This window comes from Carettochelys insculpta, chromosome 6, assembly GCF_033958435.1.
Source record: "Carettochelys insculpta isolate YL-2023 chromosome 6, ASM3395843v1, whole genome shotgun sequence".
Taxonomy (NCBI): domain Eukaryota; kingdom Metazoa; phylum Chordata; order Testudines; family Carettochelyidae; genus Carettochelys; species Carettochelys insculpta.
In genome coordinates, this window is record NC_134142.1 from 31,921,316 (window position 1) to 31,942,092 (window position 20,777).

General features: G+C 42.2%; 1 protein-coding gene across 2 annotated transcripts in view; it reads left to right on the forward strand.

Annotated features, from left to right (window-relative positions):
• The window catches only part of CCDC88C (coiled-coil domain containing 88C), a 174,531-nt gene that overhangs the window by 45,106 nt on the left and 108,648 nt on the right, over nt 1–20,777 (forward strand). For both annotated transcript variants that reach the window (XM_074996630.1, XM_074996631.1), the window contains exon 4: nt 16,477–16,546. In XM_074996630.1, the coding sequence (XP_074852731.1) occupies nt 16,477–16,546 (70 nt within the window). The remainder of the gene's footprint in view (nt 1–16,476; nt 16,547–20,777) is intronic.

The following is a 20,777-nucleotide window of genomic DNA, read 5'->3' on the forward strand; positions in this document are numbered from 1 at the left end:
GAGCCAGTTGCAATGGACACCACCACAGCTGCAAGCCCCTGAGACTATTTTCCTGTGGGATGATGTGGGGTCTGTGGCTGCAGAGCCAGTTGAAATGGTCCCCTGGGTAGCAACAACCCCCTGAAAATCTTAGGCACTGGGAGAGACTTCCCCCGGGCAACAGCCAGCACCCAAAATCTTTCCCGGTCTGGAAGCCCTCACCGCGTGCACGCCAGGACTTGGTGCTGCCAGGCAGCATTGTCCGCACTGAACAGCAGGCACGTGCTTTTATTTTGTCGGAGGCTAGTCACCTGATGTTTGGACACAGGAAAGACCCTAACTGTATGGCCCCTGTGTGGGAGAGAGGGGGACCCCTGCGCAAATGTAAATTGCAGAAAAGAAATTTCTTGGCCTCTCTTTCATGTATGACCCACCCCCAACAGCCTAGTTGCTATGCGGTGCAGCAGGACAGTCGCTGGTGTCAGCGCAGGAAAAAAAAAAAAAACCCCAAATGCTCAGCTTGCAGAGGTAGAGGCAGAGCCATGAACTCTGTGTTGGAGTTATTTTGAATGGGTAGATGCACTCACAGCACTGGTAGCAAAGAACTGAAAGTTTCTCAGCCTCTCAAACATGAGCCCAAAGCCATGGACTTTCTGGTGCCAAAATCACATTTGTGGGTTTCCTGTCACCTAATTCCTGCGCACCTGGTGACCAGTGCAGATGGAAGCAGCTGGAGTGGAGCACTGTGGGGCATTGTGAAATACGTACGGGCCACCTCTGGATGCTAATGAATTCCATTTTAAGGTGTGGTGCTTCCACACGGGCCTTCTTTTGAACTTTTCAATTCGAACTTGACACTACACCTAGCTGGTTTCAATGGTGTTATATTGGTATTAGTACTCCCTAAATTGACCTAATGGTATTTACAGTGAAGACAGTGACATTGTAATACGGAGCTTATTGATGTAAATTTGAATTTATCTCATAGAATGAATTAGACTTCAGTACCTTCGAAGACTTGATTTTTTACTATTGCAGTACAAAATTACTAACCCCTGCCAAAGCTACTAGTCTGTCATCTCGTTATACTCCTACAGTAAATCAGAACTATAAGCTAATGGCTTCTTACCCCTCTCCTTAGTTAGCCAAATGGAGATGTCTTGAGACTTTTCCTGCTTAACCAGATGCAGGTGGGCTTCAGGATACATAGACAGGATGCAGTGCCATTAATAGTGAGGTGAATGGAACCTTGTCCATTGTCAAGTATTAGCTTTGTCACCATTACATAAACAAAACTGCCATAGCATGTTCCTGCTCGTTCCACATTTTTCTTGGTCATATCCTGTATTCATCATGTGCAAAATGCTTAAGGAGCTTAAAGGGTTAAAGTATTGCAAGGCTACACCCTTCGTCCACTGTCCAAGAACCCACTATATTCTAGTTTTACTCCCGTGGAAAAGTTTTGCTGCTGCTGCAGAAAATGGTTTCTGTGGGGAAGTGAAGAAAAGCTTTGTCAATGCTCAGTCTCCCCTCCCCAGCTGCTCAGGTACATTTGTTTGGATGGCTGGGGAGAGGTAAATCATCTGGAAAGGCTGGGCAAATGGAGGGCCTGGGGCAGTGTTTCCTGTAAGCTGAGTGCTTGGGTTGCCCCCCAGATACAGATTCAAGTATCGCCCAGCTCATTAGCAGAGTGCCCACAGCCAGCAGCATGTTTGTTTCTGTTGGTGGTGCCCATCTGCATGTGCCTTGGTGCACATAACAAAGTTTATTCTTCACACAGACAAAAAAATTGCAGGGAACATTGGTCTGTGGATGCCCTGGCCACCCAGGGACCTTAGTTCCAACTGGGAGCCAGGGGAGAAGAGAAGGATAGAGAGAAATTTCCCCCTCTCCTTTCCCTCCCTGGCACAGGGAAGTCAGGACTGGGCCAGATCCGCGCCCAGAAGTTTCTCGTAGCTGCAGGAAGCTCTGCAAGGCATTGGGTGGGTCTGGGGAGGAAGTGGCTTGGTGGGGTGCGAGTGAGGCTGAGGGCTGAGATCTGGGTGCATGGGGGATTGGGCAGACAGGAAGAGCAGCTCCTCAGATAGTGAGCTCTTCCCCTCCCCCACCTCCCGCCCATCTGGAACCCTCAAGCCAGCATTAGGAACCTTCCACATCCAGAGCACTCCTCCTCACCCCAGAGCCTATCTGCCTATATCAGGAGCCGTCAGCCCCAAACCCACAGCCTACTGTGACCCAACTACCTCCTGTTTTATCAAGCCCTACTCTCCCAGTCCCCTGCCTGCCACTGAGCCCTAGCCACCTTCACCTGGATTCCTCTGCAGGGTCCCATTTCCTCTACACTCAAAACCCCCCACACAGCTCTTGTGCATCCAGATTCCCCACCCCTAAACACCAGACACCCAGACCCCTCCACTGAGCTGCTGCACCCAGATTGGACCACACACAACTCTGGTACTCTTGTGGGAACCTCTGATGACAGGACAAGAAGCAAAAAGTTTCAACTGTGGCAAGAGATGCTTAAATTGGACAGTACAAAAAACATCCTAACTGTCAGGGTAGTTAAGCACTGGAATAAATTGCCTTGGAGATTTTGAAGAGCTGGTTAGACAGAAACCAGTCAGAGAGGGTCTAGAATGCTGATCAGGGACTAGACTTGATGGTCTCTCGAGTTTCCCTCCTGTTCTAATGTCTACAAATTCTGTCAAAAATTGTTTTAAAATTCTACAAAATTCTGCATATTTTAATTGTTAAAATAACATAGTATAATCACACCATTTTCAATTATTTTGGTAATTTATTTCAAAATACTTGCTGACAGTCACTGAAAATGGTATGATTATATTGTGTTACTTTAAAATTTTCTGAATTTTCAAATATTGTGTACAGACTTTTTAATTGTTGGGTGCGGAATTATTGCAGAAGTATTGTAGTCACAGAACAAGTCAGTCTGCTCCCTTAAGAGAACAGTTGCTTTTTCTGACTAATAGCAACGTCCATTGTCTGCTTTGAACTCTTCCCCCCGCCCCCTGCCTTAAAGCTTGACTGTTTTTGTTGGTTTATTATATACGATGTACAAAAACCATAGAGCAGTGAATGAAAGAGATGGTAAAAGCAAACATCTAAGGATGGGGCATATGCTGAAGGAGTTGCTGGGTGCCCCTAGTCTTGTGATGATATATCGTACCTGTGATGTATCACAGGACCTAACATCAACCATATCCTCAGGAGCTCCTTTACTTGCACATCTACTAATATAATATATGCTATTGTGTGCCAGCAATGCCCCACTGCAATTTACATCAGCCAAACTGGACAGCCTCTATATAAAAGAATAAATGGACATAAATCAGACATCAGGAAGGGCAACACACACAAACCTGCAGGAGAACATTTCAGTCTCCCTGGACACTCAATAACAGATTTAAAAGTAGCACTTCCACATGAAAAACATTTCAAAAATAAAATGAAGAGAGAAATCTCTGAGCTGCAATTCATTTGCAAATTTGACTTCATCAACCAAGGATTAAACAGAGACTGGGAGAGGCTGGCTCCTTACAAAATCAGTTTCTCTGCACTGGAAGTTCACACCTCTGCTTTAGAGTCTGACAATGGGCCACATCCTCTTTCCCCCCCCCCCACTGATCTGACTTGTTTTTTCTCCTCTCTTGATGTATACCACTGATAGTGGGCCATTTCCACTCTGACTGAATAGACGTTGTCAGCTCTGGCCCTCCCTTTTACTGGGATCCCACTCTTTAAATACTCCTCTGACACCCCCCCCCCCCCCCCGCCTCCCACTCATGCATCTAATGAATTGGGTCTTTGCCCACGAAAGTTTATGCTCCAAAATATCTGTTAGTCTATAAGGTGCCACAGAACTTCTTGTTGTTCTCAAAGATACAGACTAACGTGGCTACATCTCTGATACTTATTGGTAGGAAGGTATCTGTGGGTCAGTGCGCTGTTCAGTGACGTTGAAAGTGTTCCTGGAGTCGGAAATGGTGAAAGTAGGCTTCCAGATCACTGCAGAACTGTATCACGTGTGGGAGTAGAGGGGCAAAAAGTCTCTGAGATAGGACAGACTCTTTTGCTGGGTTAAGTGTGTAGTTGGATAGATTGACAATTATTGCTGGGTGTGTTAAGGGTACCACTATTGTGGCCCCATGTGGCAAGTAGGAATTTAGAGAGTTTGCAGTCCTTTTTCCTCTGTAGAGAAGCAAAGAGTGCATTGTAAATCTCCTGTCTTGTTCTAGTAAAGTTCCTCTACGTGGAAGGTTGTTTTTTATCAGAGCCTCTAGTGTTGAGATCTCTTTTTTGATGTCTTTCTGTTTGCGGCATAGGATGCTGATCAAGCGGTTCCTGCATTTCTTTGAGAGTGTATGGCACAATCTCTCACCATTGTCTGTTTTGTATGTCCATTGCAATGGATTTTTCACCATCAGTCCATTTGGTATAATGTCCATCCATTTGCACTTGGAGAGGAAGATGCCTGTCTGTATCTGTACAAGTTTTTTCTAGAGGTTGATGGATTTCCACTTCATTCAGCTAAACTCAGTGCCATGCATGATGACAAGTATCAGAGGGGTAGCCGTGTTTGTCTGTATCTGCAAAACAATGAGGAGTCCTGTATATAAATATACAGGCACATGAAAAGAAGTGAATTACCAATCAAGGTCAGAGTTAATTAGATCAATTCAGTCAGGGAGGATGTGGCTCACTTCCAGCAGCTGATGTGGAGATGTGAACCCCAAGAGAGGAGAAACTACTTTGTAGTTGGCTAGCCATTCCCAGTCTTTGTTCAATCCTAAACAAAGTGTTAGCTTGGTAAACTCAGGCCAATAAATGATGCCTCTTTGCAAAACTTTTGTTATTGATCAGCTATATATCCAAGCAACCTTGAAGTCATTTTATATACTTAAAACCACACTCCTTCACATTGAGAAACATACAGGCAGTGAGTAGCCCCACTGAAATCAGTAGTGCTACTTTCTGAGTAAGATACTACTCACATTGAGCAAAGGTGGCAGAATAGCTCCTAGTCTCTTTTGCGGCTTGCCTGGGAGACTTTCGGTCTGAAAATGACACAGAGAAGGATGTACTGATTACTGACTTGCAAGGACTGGTCTGCATGCTCCTGGCTGAGTTTTGTGTGTCTGGAATCATTCATGAAGGCTGATTCATACAGCTGTATTGAACTTGATAACGTCTGCTAATATTTTCATTTCTCCCTGAAATAGTAGTCTTGACAGGCCAGTTGTTTCTCAGATCCCCCAAAGACCATCACCCAATGCACTGCCCACATCCCCAAAATCTACCTAGATTTCTGTTTTCAGTCCCTTCTTGTTTATGCTCAGTTCAGGCTTCTCTGAAAGCTGATGTTGACATCCCAGTCTCTGGAGAAATTTGGGAATGGCTTTAGCCTGTGGCTGTCTTTGTGTCCTCCTGGTATTAGATCTTGGATCAGCAGTTAATATTTTCCTCAGTGTATGTGCTCCTTTGCAAAGTACAGTAAGATTGTGTCACATATATAAAGTAAGATAAAGGTCCTGGCTCAGAGTTTGGTAAAGGAGTTGTTTGTGTTGGGGGCTGTTCTGGAAGTGTGCACTTCACATTTTTGGCTATAGCTGGATTACTTTCTCTTATAGTCTGGGTTATAAATCTTTCCCACCTCTATGGTCTGTGAACTTTCCTGCTCCCTAGTGCAGTGTGTACTACAGCCTCCTCTTCAGCCTTTCATAAGTGGCCTTACAGTGAAGAAAGGAGCAGAACTGCCACTCCCCAACTCAGCCCTGTACACAGGTGTGGCAGCTCTGTTGAGGGGCAGCGGAGGAAGGAGCACAATTGCCAAAAGCTCTTCTGGCTGCTGTTTGGCTCCCAGGCTGGAGATAACATGAGAAGGGAAGAGAAAGAACATGGCGGGGAAAGTCTGGGATAGGGGCAGGGTTGGTCATGTGGGGAGCTCACATGGTTCTGCCTCCTTTAGCGGTAAAAACTTTTGTGCACTTGCACCACTGCCCTTGAATGATACTAAACTTTACATAGTAATCATTGGTGGGTCGCATGAGACACACCCTCTTCCCTCACTCTTCAGGGGCTGAACGTTCTGTGTCCACAGCAATCCCAGTCCCGGCAAACAAAGACATGAAACTCAAATGTTTCATTTGCAGGGTAGAGCACTAGCACTGAGCCATTAGACCAGGCCCACTGAGAGACAAGCATGTATTGAGCAAGCTCATTTTGGCATCTCTTCATAACATTTAAGATGCCATCTTACAAATTAATCATTTCATAGTACTGTGACTGAATATAGCATTGCGTGGTGTACTGGGCCAAGAGGTGTCTCTTGACAGTTCTGGCTTGTGGTTGGGTTTCCCTCTGAGAAGACTTAGAAAACTATGACCTAATTAAGACTTAGAGTAAAAGAATTTGTTTTGCAAACATGCTCTGGGCTTTGCAAATACCAGCTTATCAGGGTGAATTGATTTTGATTAGCAAGTAAAATTTTATTGTTTTATTTTTCATTAACACATGTTTTATTAACAGGCAGCCTTATAAAATTTGTGGCCAAACTGGTAAATGTTCATGACAATTTTGCCAGGCTGCTGCAAGTAGGAAGCAAGTGTCAACCTAAAAATTGCAATGTACAGTGTTCAAATTCTATGTGTAATGTCAGTGCATGTGCGCACACATATGGTCGAAGTATAAATGGAAAAATAATTTTTGTTTAAATAGGTAGTTAGTGCTGAGTTAATCTGAATTTTAAACTGTTTTAATTCTGTTCTGGTGGTTTGCAGTGTTTGTTTTCAGCATGTGTTGGGTTAAACCATTATGGGCCCTTGAGACCACCACAGATTACTGAATGTATGTTAAACAGATGGATTGCATTATAGCTGGTTACAGCTGTAATTTTAAGTGACAGCCCTTTAACACAAAACAGTTCGTTATTCGCTGCTACTGCAGAAAACACTCCTGGGCAATTTGGAGGTGGAATTAAATAAAAGACTAGAGTAATTTGTCTGGATGTTGTTAAAGTATGTGTAGCCACTTGCATGGGCTTTCAAGGGAGTTGAGAATGAATCAATAAACTTTTTATTTCCAACGAGTGGTTAAATTAGTAAAATGTGCTCCTGGCAATAAAACCTGGAGGACACAGACCACAGCAATTGGATTTTCCCTTTCAGAGTCAAATCAATAGTACCACTAGGACCCAACTGCAGGGAAGCATATTGTGTGGAAATAAGCGATTGACACATCTGAGTCAGTGAGGCGGGGGAATAAACTTTGCAGCATATTGAATTATTATGTAGAAGTAATCTTAAAATGTGCATCCTATATTTTATAAATCCTTGTTTTACCCTGTTAGACCTGGTAGCATCTGTATTTAGTTTGATGATACAGATTTTTCTGTGCTTATTACTTTGCAATATGTAAATTGCAGGGAGATGCTTTTTACATGCCGTGAATTCAAACATTACTGAATAGAACAGACATCTTCAAATGCAATACTTTGTGCTGTATTTTAATAATAATTCAGTAGCTGTGTATATATACCAAGAAGTACATCTTAATCAGAACTTCTCTTAAATGACTTATACATCATAAAATTAGTTATTTCCATTGGTAAGACCCCTATTAATAGTAATCCAGATTGAACCTCTTTAGTCCGGCACACTCTTGTCTAGAAACATCCATAATCTGGCATGATTTTAGTTAACTGGATGACCACTTAACATGGGTATGGTCAAGTTTCCCATGGTCCAGTGAAGTTTGTTTACAGCGACCCGTCCTGGCTGTCAGTTTTCTATTCTGTTATTTATCTGTAATTTATTTCAAAATGTCTTCTGGGAGCTCAGTAAACAGTGGAAGTGTTGGTAATGCTGCTAGACAATATTGACTTGCCATGGTCTGGCAAATTCTCTTGTTCAGCACTGGTCAGGTCCCAAGGATGCTGGACTAGAGAGATTCAACCTGTAATAGTAAATTTGGTACCTTCAGGAATAATCCTGTTATACAGTATCTGTCTCCATATACTCATAGGATCTTGTTTTGGTTTTCTACCTCATCTGTCCTGCCTTTCCTCCTCCTGTGTGTGTTTCACATTTTCTTGCTGCACTTTGTAGATGATAAACTAAGCAGGGCATGGGCTGTATTTTAATGTGTTAGTACAGCATGTTGCATGTTGGAGCTCTGCTCCAGACTGGGACCTCTGTGCACCCATAATACAAATCACAATAATAAAACTGATAACCAGTGAGGGTGTCTGACCAGTAATATGGCACTGGATTGGTGGAAGGTGACTTTATGGAGAGTCTCTTCATGGTACCAGTTGTTTGTAGCATAACCCTGTGGATGCTTCTGAGGCCGTGTTAAGCTTTTCAGTAGAATATTGTGCAAGCTGCTCCTATGTTGGGTTTGTTTTTCTCTCCTTTGACTGCTACTGCAGTTATCTGGACCCCACATACACGCATCACAGTTAAAATGAGATATGACGCCTTCACTTTGCCCCCTGCTGAAATTCCAGCTGATGATTGTCAGGGCTGATTATCCTCATAGGGTGAATCACCAGTTATTTTGCTGGCTGTTAGTTTCCACTTGATGGGGTTTTGGAAGTGTGCATCCTAAGTTTCTGGTTTTGTTTTTTGTTTTTCCCAGAAATGTCCTTGAAATGTTTCTTATCCTGTTCTTCTCCAAATAATACATTTTTGCAAAAGTAAGCAAAGATCTTAATCAAGTAGTCTGTCATGTATATAGTATGTTTCTTGGGGAACAAGTACCTGGTTGTACAAGGACTCTGCTCAGGTATGTGTAAATTATAAATTATGTACATAGAGATTTTGATAGATCTGTTTGTATGTAATTGCACTGAAATTTCCCAGCAACAACTTGTTGTATCTTGTCTAAACTTTAAAGGGGCATTGTCACATTGGCTTACAACATTGTATGTTTAATGTATTTAAGTAATTTATAACCCTGGGCACATTAAAACTGAGATGATTTTTTAAAAATCCAATTTACTTGTCAGTTTTAAATTTTTATGCAAGCTGGGATACTAAAGCTCAAATTTTTCTGCTTTTCCTTTCTGCAGCCTGCAAACAAGTTACTACGTTAGAAGTAACTGTTTTCACTGACACTTAAAAAGAAAACTGAAAACATCTGGATTTATTTTAGATTTAATATAATTAAACTAGTTTTTCAAAAAGCCTGGTTTTTTGTATGTTCTTTTGCAAATTAGAAATTGCTCTGAATCTGAAACATCTTGAATCCCATGACCTCTTTGATTTGAGGCCTCTTTCTAATGGTCAGGGTAATTTGCATCCCATGCGTAACCCTGGATTCCATAATAGCAAAGTATAATGGATGAAGCCATCCGTTTCTATCATGGCACAGAGCTGCAAACACATTGTCAGAGTTCTGCTGCCATCAGTGAAGCTGATGGCAGCTGAGGCTCCGCCCCAGGGTGTAATGCATATTGCAGTGAGAAAGTCCCACTCCAGGTCATGTTTCCAGAATCAGGCTCATAGTTTTATTTTTCTGGAACATGTTTAAGTCAGGGATGGGGACTTGGGGGTGGTTTATTGATTGTAATGTATCATTAAGAACTCAGAGAGATTCAGGATAAGACTTGGTGTTTCTGCTAGACCCCAAATAGTGGATGAGGATGAGTTTATGTGGAAATTGAAAATAGATGCTCTAGATCAGTAGTGTTGTCTGTGTGGTAGAGATAAAACTGGTCATATTTCTCAAGCAAAGTGCCATTTGGCTTTCAGTCAGTTGCATAATTAAGAATACTAGGTAACTAGAAAATGTTAAATAGTAAGAGAGAAAGTGGTGCTAGTCTATATACTATCAAAACAAAAAAGCAGTCAAGTAGCACTTTAAAGACTAACAAAATAATTTATTAGGTGAGCTTTCGTGGGACAGACCCACTTCTTCAGACCATAGCCAGACCAGAACAGACTCCATATTTAAGGCACAGAGAACCAAAAATAGTAATCAAGGTTGACAATATTGAGTCTGTTCTGGTCTGGCTATGGTCTGAAGAAGTGGGTCTGTCCCACGAAAGCTCACCTAATAAATTATTTTGTTAGTGTTTAAAGTGCTACTTGACTGCTTTTTTGTTTTATTAGAAAATGTTAAGTCCACCTATGTGGCTTGGGCATTGATCTTAGATCATTTATTTAGTGTCTACATACGTGATTTTTAGGATTCATGTGACCATTAATTTAGATCTACAGGAGAAGCTAATAGTGAATTTACATTAACGCTGAATGGTGATATGCCCAGAAACTTCTCTGTACATCAAGTAGTAGCCTTCAAAAATCTTGTTGATAGATGGGCTGAGAAGGTAATGTTTGGATCTTGATCTTGGTTAGGTTTGAGGCTGAATCAGGTATAAGGTTCAGTTTGGGGGTTGAATTTCCATGTCACCTCAATTTTCTCTGTTTCACTGGGCAGTTTCAGTTCTGTTTTCCAGACCAGACAAGGAGAAAACCCCAAAGCCCAACTTTGGAATTTGTAGACAGAAAAATATTCCTGCTCTTTACTTTACTTTACTTTACTTCGGACAAAAGGACTTTACTTCGGACAAAAGGCATGAACAGTCTGATTCAGACATTCATTGGAGGGTTCTGCTTGAGAAGCCCATTTAAAAAGTAAAGGAGTATACATCCAAACAAAAGAAAGTTGTTTTTATTTCCCCAAGAGAGACTCATTGGCACAGCCTACATCCTTCCAGGTCTCTCTCAGCTGTAGGAAAGCGGTTTTATATACTTCCTAGCATGCATGCTTGGCTTAGAACTGAGGTCAAAATGTCATGGGCTTTGTTATAAATATCAGAGCTGCTTTCCTGTAGCCACTTGCTCCTCATTCTGGGGTTACCACAGGAAGTTACCCGTCCCACAGCCTTGCTTTCCTAAATCAGAGATGTCAGCTAGGAACCAGCCCAAATCAGCTATCGTCCTCACTGTTGACCAGACAGAAGTCTAGCCTACCCTCCAGCCCTCATCTCCTTGGAGCCATCTGCACGTGACCTGTTAGAAACACCACACTGATTCCCCAAGTACCATTTCTCCCACGGTTTGGTGCATAGGTACTGTTAAGAATCTACGCTGGGACAGGGTTGTGCTAGATTGACAAACTTCCTTTCTAAACCTCAGATGCAGTGGTGCTGGAACACTTTCAGTAGTGGGGCTGCTGAAAGCCAGACCCCTTACCCTTCCTCCCACCCGAACTGGGGGCAGACATAGGGCTAGGGTAGGGCGACCATATCTGCCAGTACCACAAAAGAGTCCAAGATTTCAGAACATACATCCAGCCTGCTGATGCTCTGATTTTGAGAAAGCCTGGTTTCTGATATCACCTTATTCTCATTGAAAACTGGGTAATGAGCTGTTTGAATAGGATCCGGTGAGTGTGGTTTCCTATATCAAAATTGCTTTTTCACAGAAATTTCAGTACAGTTTTCCATGTTTCTTCCTAATCTATGCGAAATGATTTATGTCTTGCAGTTAATTGCCACTGGAGCCGTGTCTACACAAGCCGGCTACTTCGAAGTAGCCGTGCCAACTTCGAAATAGCGCCTGCCATGTCTACATGTGGCGAGCGCTATTTCGAACTTGAAATCGACATAAGGTGGCGAGACGTCGAAGTCGCTGTCCCCAACAGAAGATGGGAATAGCGCCCTACTTCGACGTTGAACGTCGAAGTAGGGCACGTGTAGACGATCCGCGTCCCGCAACATTGAAATAGTGGGGTCCGCCATGGCGGCCATCAGCTGAGGGGTTGAGAGACGCTCTCTCTCCAGCCCCTGCAGAGCTCTATGGTCACCGTGTGCAGCAGCCCTTAGCCCAGGGCTTCTGGCTGCTGCTGCTGCAGCTGGGGATCCATGCTGCATGCACAGGGTCTGCAACCAGTTGTCGGCTCTGTGGATCTTGTGCTGTTTAGTGCAAGTGTGTCTGGGAGGGGCCGTTTAAGGGAGTGGCTTGCTGTTGCCCTGGAAGTGCTAGTCCGCCCTGTGACTCTGTCTGCAGCTGTTCCTGGCACCCTTACTTCGATGCAGGCCACTTTGGTGTGTAGATGCTCCCCTGCAGCGCCTACTTCGATGTAGTGCTGCACAACGTCGACGCTGGACGTCGACGGCACCAGCCCTGGAGGATGTGTAGACGCTATTCATCGAAATAGCTTATTTCAATTTTGCTACATCGAAATAGCTTATTTCAATTTTGCTACATCGAAATAAGCTATTTTGATGTAGCATACCTGTGTAGACGTAGCTTGGGTGTGTTAATGGCCTCAGGTGTAAAGCTGACAGCATTGTCAATAATGATTTTAATAGCTTATAGTTAAGGGAGATTGGTACCATATGTTGTAGCTTTTACCTTTATTGCTTTAATCAAGCAGTAGTTTGGCTCTTAAAATCATTAACTGGATCTCTTCTAGCAAAAATTAGGATATATTGTACACAGGACCTCCCCCCCCCCCATTGCTTTGAAGTACACCAACCTTTCTGGACAGTGTAGTTTTGTTATTCTGCTGTTCTTTTTAGTGACACTCCTCTCACACTGGCTACCACACACAGTGTAATCTTTGGGGTGGGGTTGTGCAGTTTGTTTCTTTCAGACTCCTCTGTTTCAAAGTCCATATTCAGCTCCAAGCACTTTGCAAGTATTATGATCACCTTGTAGTCTTAAAGGCTTTGTTTATGCTTGCAGTGGCTTGTAGGGTATATCACATTGGAAAGCAGGCTGCATCCACACTGGGGTGTGTAGCTGATAGCAGGGATGCAACAGGATTACTGTACGCTGCTAAAAATAGCAGTGTAGATGTAGGAGGCACTGCTTGGGTGTGTAGAATAGGTACCCTAAAGTTCTAGTACGTCTTTACTTGTCTAAGCAGTGCATCACCATCTACACTGCCATGTGTATCCACGCTACAGCACTATCTGTACTGTACGTACTGCGTAAGTGTAGACATAGCCTAATACACTTGAACCTCCTTAATCCAGGTGCCTGTGATGCGGGGACACTCATCTTTCAGATCCCTGCATGGCTGCTGCACCGGCACTGGTTCCCTGAGCCCTGTGGGCCAGATCGAGACAAGCCTTTCTCCCTCCCATACCCTGCACCCCGCCTCTGAAGAACAGTTTAAGTAGAATATATTGAGGATTTATCTCATGACATGTTACCCATACAAAGGTTTTAGTAATAGGCTTTGTGTACCCTTTATTATGGAGAACACCCATGGGCCAGAAAACTTCAAAATAAGGCCTAGACTATTTCCCAAGGTTGCTGGATTTAAAGAAGTGTTTACTACACCTTTATAAATCATTTGCACTTTATTTACCATTTCCTTACTGTCAACTGAGGTCCAGTTCACAGCCAGATTTAATTTTCGTGTACTCCTGTTCATTGACTCCAGTTGGAAGAATTGGAATACAGTGGGTTTATAACCCTCAAAATAGTATTTGGCTCATGGAATCTTATTACTGGTTATTCATGAGCTGTAAAGAATACTGGTCCATTGTTGGGAATTTGTAGGGCTTTCATTTGATGGGAAAACGAGCATTACTTACAAATACGGGGCTGTTGATTTGCAAATCACTGGACCTGCAAACATTCCAGCTTATTTTTAGAGTCGTGTGTGAGAGTGTTTTGAGCTCAGAATTGCTCCATATTTTATAAGTCTGGATGTTTTCAGAACCCGTGGCTAATAGAAATGTTTCTGTGGTTGTTACAAGTCTAGTGGAAAACAGATGCAATAGAGTTACGGTACACTGCTAAAAAGAGTGGTTCTAGTGGAAAACAAACATTTAACTTCAGTGCAAATCAAATAATGCAGCACGGAGGATCTGAAAATGAAACTCTCTGGCTGGATTTTCAATATCTAACTGGAGAGGAAATGCCAAAACTAAACAAATAAGACAAGTGCAGATGTTCACGTAGGATTTTAAGCATTCTTTGATCTTGTTAGGGTAGCTAGAGTATTAAAAGTGGGGCTCTGGTCTGTTGTGAGACTTGGGCAAGTCATGTCACTTCTGTACCTCAGCTTCCCCATCTGTTAAAAGGTAGATAATGGTACTGACGACCTCAGGTCTACTGATGAAAATAATCGTACTATTTTACTATGTAAGAATCTTATTAATAATGTGAGTTGATACTAATAGCACAGGTAGATGTAATAGTTCTTTAGCGTAAAACCATATTAGAGAGAAGTAGGTCCGATCTCTTGCATCAGATACACTCTTTTAATTTGAATTGAGAAGTCATGGCTTGTTGTGATATTCATGTTTTGGATCCATTTCGTATGTTAGTACAAGAAAACAAAGATTCTTACATGCTACCTCACAGTGACTAAAGCCACACAACTTGAAGGGAAGATAGTCATTGAAATACTGTATGGTGTAATAAAGAAATAATTTGCAGAGTGAGTGTGTGGGAATGCTAATGAACGTAAGGTTTACCCCCAGTGCCTTTTGTCTCTGCTGGTTAAATAGCAAGCGATCTGATGATTACGCAAAGACAACAAGAATTCCTTATGCATTCCTGTCTCACTGCTACGTCATGCGCTGGATGATTGAAAACAGAATTTTCCTTTGTCAAGGAATTCAGTCGGAAGAGATGAATTCTTTAACAGAACTGTCAGAATTTGCATCTGCCAAAGAAGACCATGCATTTGGGGAACTGATTGGCAAAGTATCATATTCCACCCATGTTCTGTGAAATCTAATGTGTTTTGCACCTGTTTGACAAGTGCAAACAAACTTTTGTCCAGCAGGTCTTGAAAATGTGTTCTGTACAACATAGGGATAATGACTCAGCAGTCAGTCCAAGTCACAAATCTTGATGCAATGTAAGGTATGCCTCCACTACACATCCGTGTCACTGAAAGTCAGGAAGTGTAAATGTTGTTTATTGTACTTTTGCCCACAAAAGACTTCCACCCCAGGAGTGAGGGCTGCTCTCCTGCGGACAGAGCACTATTTACCCTAGTACTTGTGGCTGCAGAACTTTTGTCATGGGGTAAGGGGGGAGTTAAGCACCCGTGAATGGCAAAAGCTTTGTCATTCAGTTGCTAGTGTAGATGGAGTCCTGCAGTTTGGTTAAATTTTTGTTTCTTAACCTCACCAAAGGTATCAGCTGTTGAATTAAGAAATTTCTAGTGTATGCCAGCTAATTATTGCTTTATGCACATGTTATTTATTTAATATGGGAGCAGAGAAAAAATTAAACATATTGCGCCCAAAATTATTTAAAAAAATCCCTTTCACTTCCTCTTTAAATTTGCTGGATCCTTATCCATTCATTTCCTTTCATGATGGTTCAATTGGTGTCTCTTTTTAGAAATGTTTGTACATATAGGTATGGAGAGAGAGAGAGGCACGTGTGTGTGTGTTCGTAGTCTTTGCCGTAGGTCTGAATCCCACGTTATGTGAGCGCCTCATGTATATCAATGAATTTCTGTTTGCAACATCCTATGAGGTAGGAAGGGAAATTAAGACTGACAGGTTAAGGCACTTGTCAAAGGGAAGGGAGAGCTGGGTAGATAACCTGGATCTCGAGTCCCAATCCAATATATAAATGCATAAGTCCATCTTTTTTACTTGGGGGAAGAAAGCAAGAGAAGAAAAATAATAGTGTCAGACCTGAGTGCTAATTATCTTTGAGCTAGATCACAGAATATTCATTAATCACATGGTTCTGTGTTTTATCCTATAAATGTCATGTTGTTGATGTACTTATCATGCACCTTTGACCATTGTACCTGCCCCCTGGCTACTTATCCATCTCCTCGTGACCCATTGTGGCACTCCCAGGCCCTGCTCAGCTTCAAACAGCCAACATTGTTTGAAAAATGAAACCTCCCAAAGTAACGTGACCTCCTGTTCTCTATCTATTGTGGAGTCTTTCCCACACCCCAGATTGAAATTGCACTTGTGTAAGACCCATGATGGGAAAGATTAGTATTTAGAAAGATGTCCGCTCTCCTAGATCTAAAGAGTCGCAGCTTTTCAGTACAATTTCTCAGACGTTTCAGGAGAGCACTTGCATAACTTTCTGTGCACATCCTGTCACCCCAGTCCAACCTTTAAATGTCAGACCCTTGTAATATTTTGCCCACTTATTTGAATTAAGCCATTCTGTTACGGCTGGTTATATAGCATTGACCAACTTGCTACAGCTGTAAGTCTAGAAACCTGTCAGTAACAATGGATAGGTATGGTCGATGGCTGTGCCCAGGCATCATTTTAATTAGTGTCATGAGACACTTATATCCGACATTGGTCATCATTTATAAGAGACCCATTGGTGTATCTTAGTTGTTGGATCTGCAGTCAACTTCAGAGAGCGATTTTTGTCTCCTGTGGGACATGATCTCCTGACCTCCTTAGCTGCCAGCATGCTGAAGCCTTGAAAATCAATAGAACTATGTATTTGTGTGATTTAATTGATTTTTATTCTTGATTGACCCTTGTTTACAATTTTCCATTTTCTTTAGGAAGTCCTCCAGCAGCTGATTGTAATGCATTTACCAAATGTTTTAGTGATCGGTAAAGATCCTCTTTCCGGTAAGTAGTTTGGGTATTTTTTTTTCCTTCAAGTTGTACACAACATTGCTAGTTCCATCATTCTTTTTTTTCTTTTGCAACTGTATATGCCCTTTCCCATTCTAGAGCTAGTCTGGGGGATGGGGAGAAGAGAGAAAAAGCTCATTCTTTGTATCTCAAGAATTTAAATAGCCCTTATTACCATATATGAGTATCTCACAAGTGTATGTATGTGTTTATCCAGACAATATCCTGTCGACTGTTGTTTCTATTTCATACATAGAAACTGAGGCACAAAGTGTGACTTGCCTAAGGTAAACACAGAAAGTCTGTGGCAGAGTGGGGAACTGGCCCTGTTTTTCAAGCGCTGAGCTAGCATCTTAGCTTCCTACTCATTCTTCTTCTTGTGGAAGATTGGCTCTGTACCCTTCCCTGTGGGCTTCAATAACTGGGAGACCAGCCAGGGTTTTCTTGGAAGTTTCCTCAGGTGTCTGCTCCAAAGCAGTCCATTTCATAGGCTGTCTCTTTTCCTGCTGTGTTTCTGTCCTCTGCTCTTACCTATCTTATAGAACTGAAAGGGACCTTCCGAGGTCATCAAGTCCAGTCCCCTGTCCTCGCAGCAGAACCTATCACCACCCCTGACAGATCTACAGATTTTTTTTTTAATTTACTTGCCCTATATCCCTAAATGGCCCCCTCAAGGATTCAACTCACCACCCTAGGTTTAAGCAGGCCAGTGCCCAAACCACACAGAGCTGTGCACCATGTGTTCATCACTACACGAGACACATATCCCACCCCAAATAAATTCAGTGAACTTACAATCAAAGGCTCCAAGGTGGTCTACAAACACGAATAAAAATTATTCAAGATAACTGAGTCCAAAGCAGACTGCAGAGTTACAAATGGATCTCACTAAACTGGGTGAATGGGTGAGAAAATGGTACATGAAATTCTATGCCGAAAAATGGAAGGTACTGAAAAACATCATTCCAACTATACTTACAAAATGATGGGATCTAAATTAGCTATTACCATTCAAGAAAGAGACCTTGGCATCTTAGTGGATACTTCTCTGAAACTATCCACACATTAGCTTTTTTTGACAATTTCTGCACAACATTATGAGCCATTATGAATAAGACAGGAAATATAATTCCACTATATAAATCCAATGTACACCCACATCTTGAATACTGCATGCAGCTCTTGTCACCCCATCTCAAAAAGAGAGATTAGCATTGGGAAGGCACTGAGAAGGACAACAAAGATGATTAACTGAATAGATCAGCTTCCATATGAAGAGAGATCGCAAAGACTAGAAATCTTCATCTTTGGAAAGATATGACTAAGATGGGGACATGACAGAAATCTGTAACATCATGAATGGCATAGAGAAAACAAATAAGGAAGGATTATTTATGTTTTCACATAACACAAAAACTACAGGGTCACTCAGTAAAATTGAAAGGCAAAAGGTTTAAAACAAACCAAAGGAAGTTCTTCACCACATGACATACAGTTAACTTGTGGAACTTCTTTCTGGGGATGTTGTAAAGCCACAACTACAACTGGGTTACAAATAATTAAAACAGATTCATGGAGCATGGATTCAACAGAATTTGGTGGTGATGGGGGACTTCAACTCTCCAGGTATATGTTGGGAAACTAATACAGCAGGGGACAGACTGTCCAATAAATTCTTGGGTTGCATTGCAGACAACTTTTTATTCCAAAAGGTTGAAAAAACTACCAGGGGGAAAGCTGTTCTAGATTTAATTTTAACAAATAGGGAGGAAATTATTGAGAATTTGAAAGTGGAAGGATGCTTGGGTGAAAGTGATCATGAAATCATAGAGTTCACAATTCTAAGGAAGGGTAGAAGGGAAAACAGTACAATAGAGATAATGGATTTCAGGAAGGCAGATTTTGGTAAACTCAGACAGCTGGTAGGTCAGGTCCCATGGGAAGCTAAACTGAGGGGAAAAACGACTGAGGAGAGTTGGCAGTTTTTCAAAGAGACATTATTAAGGGCCCAAAAGCAAGCTATCCCGCTGCGTAGGAAAGATAGAAAACATGGCAAAAGACTGCCTTGGCTTAACCAGGAGATCTTGCATGATCTCAAACTAAAAAAGGAATCGTATAAGAAATGGAAACAAGGACAAATTACAAAGGACGAATATAGGCAAACACGAGCATACAGGAGCAAGATTAGAAAGGCTAAGACACAAGATGAGCTCAAACTAGCTACAAGCCTAAAGGGAAACAAGAAGGCTTTTTACAATACGTTGGTAACAAGAGGAAGACCAAGGAGAGGGTAGGGCCATTGGTCAGTGAGGTGGGAGAAACAGTAACAGGGAATTTGGAAATGGCAGAGATGTTTAATGATTTCTTTGTTTCGGTCTTCACTGAGAAATCTGAAGGAATGCCTGACATAGACAATGCTAGTGAAAAAGGGGTAGGTTTAGAAGTTGTAATAAGAAAAGAACAAATTAAAATTTACTTAGAAAAATTAGATGTCTGCAAATCACCAGGGCCTGATGAATGCATCCTAGAATCCTCAAGGAGCTGATAGAAGAGGTATCTGAGCTTTTAGCAATCATTTTTGGAAAATCATGGGAGACGGGAGAGATTCCAGAAGACTGGAAAACGGCAAATATAGTACCCATTTATAAAAAGGGGAACAAGAATAAGCTGGGAAACTACAGGCCAGTCAGCTTAACTTCTGTGCCAGGAAAGATAATGGAGCAGGTGATTAAAGAAATCATCTGCAAGCAATTGGAAGGTGGTAAGGTGATAGGGAACAGCCAGCATGGTTTGGTTAAAAACAGATCATGTCAAACCAATCTAATAGCTTTCTTTGATAGAATAATGAGCCTTGTGGATAAGGGAGAAGCGGTGGATGTGGTATACCTAGACTTCAGTAAAGCATTTGACACGGTCTCCCATAATATACTTATCAATAAACTACGCAAATACAACTTAGATGGGGCTACTATAAGGTGGGTGAACAACTGGCTGGATAACCGTACCCAGAGAGTGGTTATTAATGGTTTTCAATCCTGCTGGAAAAGTATAACTAGTGGGGTTCCGCAGGGGTCTGTTTTAGGACCGGTTCTGTTCAATATCTTCATTAACGATTTAGGTATTGACATAGAAAGCACACTTATTAAGTTTGCAGATGATACCAAGCTGGGAGGGGTTGCAACTTCTTTGGAGAATAGGGTCATAATTCAAAAGGATCTGGATAAACTGGAGAAATGGGCTGAGGTAAACAGGATGAAGTTTAATAAGGACAAATGCAAAGTGCTCCACTTAGGAGGGAACAATCAGTGTCACACATACAGAATGGGAAAGGACTGCCTAGGAATGAGTACAGCAGAAAGGGATCTAGGGGTTACAGTGGACCACAAGCTAAATATGAGTTGACAGTGTGATGCTGTTGCAAAAAAAGCAAACATGATTCTAGGATGCATTAACAGGTGTGTTGTGAACAAACACGAGAAGTCATTCTCCCACTCTACTCTGTGCTGGTTAGGCCTCAGCTGGAGTATTGTGTCCAATTCTGGGCACCGCAGTTCAGGAAGGATGTGGAGAAATTGGAGAGGGTCCAGAGGAGAGCAACGAGAATGATCAAAGGTCTAGAGAACATGACCTATGAAGAAAGGCTGAAAGAATTGGGCTTGTTTAGTTTGGAAAAGAGAAGATTGAGGGGGGACATGATAGCAGTTTCCAGGTATCTAAAAGGGTGTCATAAGGCAGAGGGAGGGAACTTGTTCTTCCTTGCCTCTGAGGATAGAACAAGAGGCAATGGACTTAAATTGCAGCAGGGGAGTTTCAGTTTGGACATTAGAAAAAAGTTCCTAACTGTCAGGGTGATCAAACCTGGAATGAATTGCCAAGGGAGGTGGTAGAATCTCCATCACTGGAGCTATTTAAGAAGAGGTTAGATAGATGGCTTTCAGGGATGGTCTAGAAAGTGCTTGGTCCTGCCATGAGGGCAGGGGGCTGGACTCGATGGCCTCTCGAGGTCCCTTCCAGTCCTACTCTTCTGTGATTCTATGATAGTTAAAATCAGTTACAGTTTAGTGTACGTTTCATAGTCAGCCATTAGTATTTACTTGTTAGTCACCCTTGAAGCACTCAACTCAGTTCTGAGAGCATACATAGTCATGGCCCCACAGCACCACTTGTGAAGGCTTGTACCAAGAGCAGTGCTGTCTGAGTAGCTATTTGCTGAGTGCTTGCGATA